The sequence below is a fragment of the Eucyclogobius newberryi genome, unplaced genomic scaffold (assembly GCF_026437365.1).
Source record: "Eucyclogobius newberryi isolate DKJ021-1_F unplaced genomic scaffold, fEucNew1.0.hap1 SCAF_70, whole genome shotgun sequence".
NCBI lineage: Eukaryota > Metazoa > Chordata > Actinopteri > Gobiiformes > Gobiidae > Eucyclogobius > Eucyclogobius newberryi.
The window spans coordinates 226,983-229,379 of NW_027316390.1; the positions used below are offsets into that span (position 1 = coordinate 226,983).

At 62.1% G+C, this 2,397-nt stretch overlaps 1 protein-coding gene across 1 annotated transcript; it reads right to left on the bottom strand.

Annotated features, from left to right (window-relative positions):
• Nucleotides 1–220: 220 nt before the first annotated feature.
• On the bottom strand, nucleotides 221–1,568 carry foxg1a (forkhead box G1a). Its single transcript, XM_072436121.1, has one exon. It carries the CDS (start codon nucleotides 1,548–1,550, stop codon nucleotides 237–239), a length of 1,314 nt encoding a protein of 437 aa, XP_072292222.1. The 5' UTR covers nucleotides 1,551–1,568; the 3' UTR covers nucleotides 221–236.
• Nucleotides 1,569–2,397: the final 829 nt, after the last annotated feature.

Below are 2,397 nucleotides of genomic sequence, written 5' to 3' on the forward strand. Positions count from 1 at the left end.
CTCGCGCGCTCTTCTGGACAAAGTCTGAGGAAATCCAGTGAGACGCGCGCGCTTTGGACACTTCAGTTTCCACATGAAGAACATTTGGAGCAAAGTTTCACCTTTTCAAGTAATGATTTAAGAGCTGATTTAGAACGACGCGACCGGAGCCGTGTTTTTACCGCGGTTTGGACCGAGCGCGTCCGGTCCCAGCTCCGTGCTCAGGCGCGGGGGGCGCGGGAGGCGCGGGGACGGGGCTAGTGGATGAGCGGGTTCGGGACAGAACCCTGGGTCTGGTGTGTATTGAAATAGTCACTGAGCCCCGCGGACAATCCTCCCACAGACAGTCCTCCCGCGGACAGTCCTCCCGCGGACAGTCCTCCCACAGACAGTCCTCCCGCGGACAGTCCTCCCGCGGACAGTCCTCCCGCGGACAGTCCTCCCGCGGACAGTCCTCCCGCGGACAGTCCTCCCGCGGACAGTCCCGTGGAGAAAGGCAGCGGGCCTGACAGCGGCCGCAGAGAGTCACAGAGCCCGGACACCGGCGGAGCGGTGTGCGCCTGCGGGGACCCGGCCGTGGACACGCGGCTCAGAGACACACCGGGCCCGGAGCTTGTGGACGGGTGCGGCACATGCGGGAAGAAGTAGCTGGTCTGTCCCGCCAGGAGGCACGGGTTCAGCGGGTACGAGGAGGAGCACGAGGCCGCCAGCGCCGCCGCCGTCAGGTGGTGCGTGGCGTACGGCAGCTCCGGGCACGACGTGGGGAAAGGAGACGAGGTGGGCGCGAGCATCCCCCCGTAGGACACCGCGTGGTGCGCGTGGTATCCGGATGAAGAGCCGTTATAGCCGAACGCGTGACCGGCCGCGGTGGCGCGCAAGAACGGAGACACGGGCCAGTAAAGCGAGCCCGCGCGCTCCATGAACGTCAGCCCCGACGTGAGCCGCGCGCCCCGCTTGAAGGCCAGCTTGGCGCGTGACGTGGTGGAGCGGCGGCGCAGCTTCCCGGTGGTGCCGCCGATGAAGACGTCGTCGCTGCTCGGGTCCAACATCCAGTAGTTTCCTTTCCCGGGATCGTCGTAGTGACGCGGGACTTTGACGAAGCACTTGTTGAGGCTGAGGTTGTGGCGGATGGAGTTCTGCCAGCCCTGCTTGTTCTCCCGGTAGTACGGGAAGTTCTTCATGATGAACTCGTAGATGCCGTTGAGCGTGAGCCGCTTCTCGGGGCTCTGGCGGATCGCCATCATGATGAGCGCGTTGTAGCTGAACGGAGGCTTCTCGTACTTGCCCTTCTTGTCCTCCTCTTTCTTCTCGTCCTTCTCGTCCTTGTCCTCGGCCTTGTCCCGGGCCTCGGCCTTCAGTTCGAGCTCTGCCGCGGGCGCGGCGGGCTGCGGCGCGGCTCTGACCGGGCTCTGCTCCCGTGCCTGCTCCCGTGCCTGGTCCCGGATCTGGTCCCGGATCTGGTCCCGGATCTGGTCTCGCGCCGGGTCTCTGTCGCTGAGCGCGGCCTCGGGGAGCAGGGAGTTGATGGAGAACGAGGACTTCTGCAGCATCTTGAGCTCTCGGTCCCGCATCACGGACGGCGGCGGCGGCGGCGGCACGGGGCGCGGGGACGGAGTGAAGTCCGGCTCTGGTTCATGTTGGCTTTGGGGCCGCGCTCTCGGGCCGCGCGCACACGCACCGAGGCCGGGGCCGGGAGCGCGCAGCCAACCACAGTGCGAGGCGCGGTCACGTGGGAGGGGCACTGCAGCCAATCAGCGTCCTCTCATGCGCACGCACGCGGATAGAGGCAACACGCGCGGCAGTGGTTTGTTTCACCGCGGCAGGTTCAGAGCGGCGCGGCGCGGTGCGGGACGGTGCGGTGCGGCGCGGCGCGGTAAAACTCCGAGACCACGAGCGTAAACAGACACGCGCGAGCAGAAGGCGCGTGGTAAACATTTAGAAACATTATGTTCTGACGCACGCGCACTCACGTGCACGAGGCGGAGACGTGCGCGTGCACGTTTCATTCAAATCAATGAGAAAAAAACAAACAGAAAACATTGATGAACGTGTTACACGCGTGAATCAAACTCTATTGTCACGTTATTATTTACACGGCTCTGAGTTTTATCACTTTTATTGATTTTTCCCTCAAATCCTCAGCTTCACTTTTATGATGTTTGTCACTGATGAAACTCGAGCAGCAAAGAAATAAAACATTTTTGACACTTTTATCATGTCAAATGTGAGTCTTCAACAGAGTCAAACACATGAAACCAAACAGACCCCGCGTGACACGGCGCAGCTGAGCCGCGCGAGGCCGGAGCGCGGGGGCCCGCGCGGGGGGCGGGGGGCGCGGGGGTTTATCAGATGTTCCACTTTCTTATTTAGATGTTTTATTTTCACACACAAAGACACACACACACACAAGTTACATTC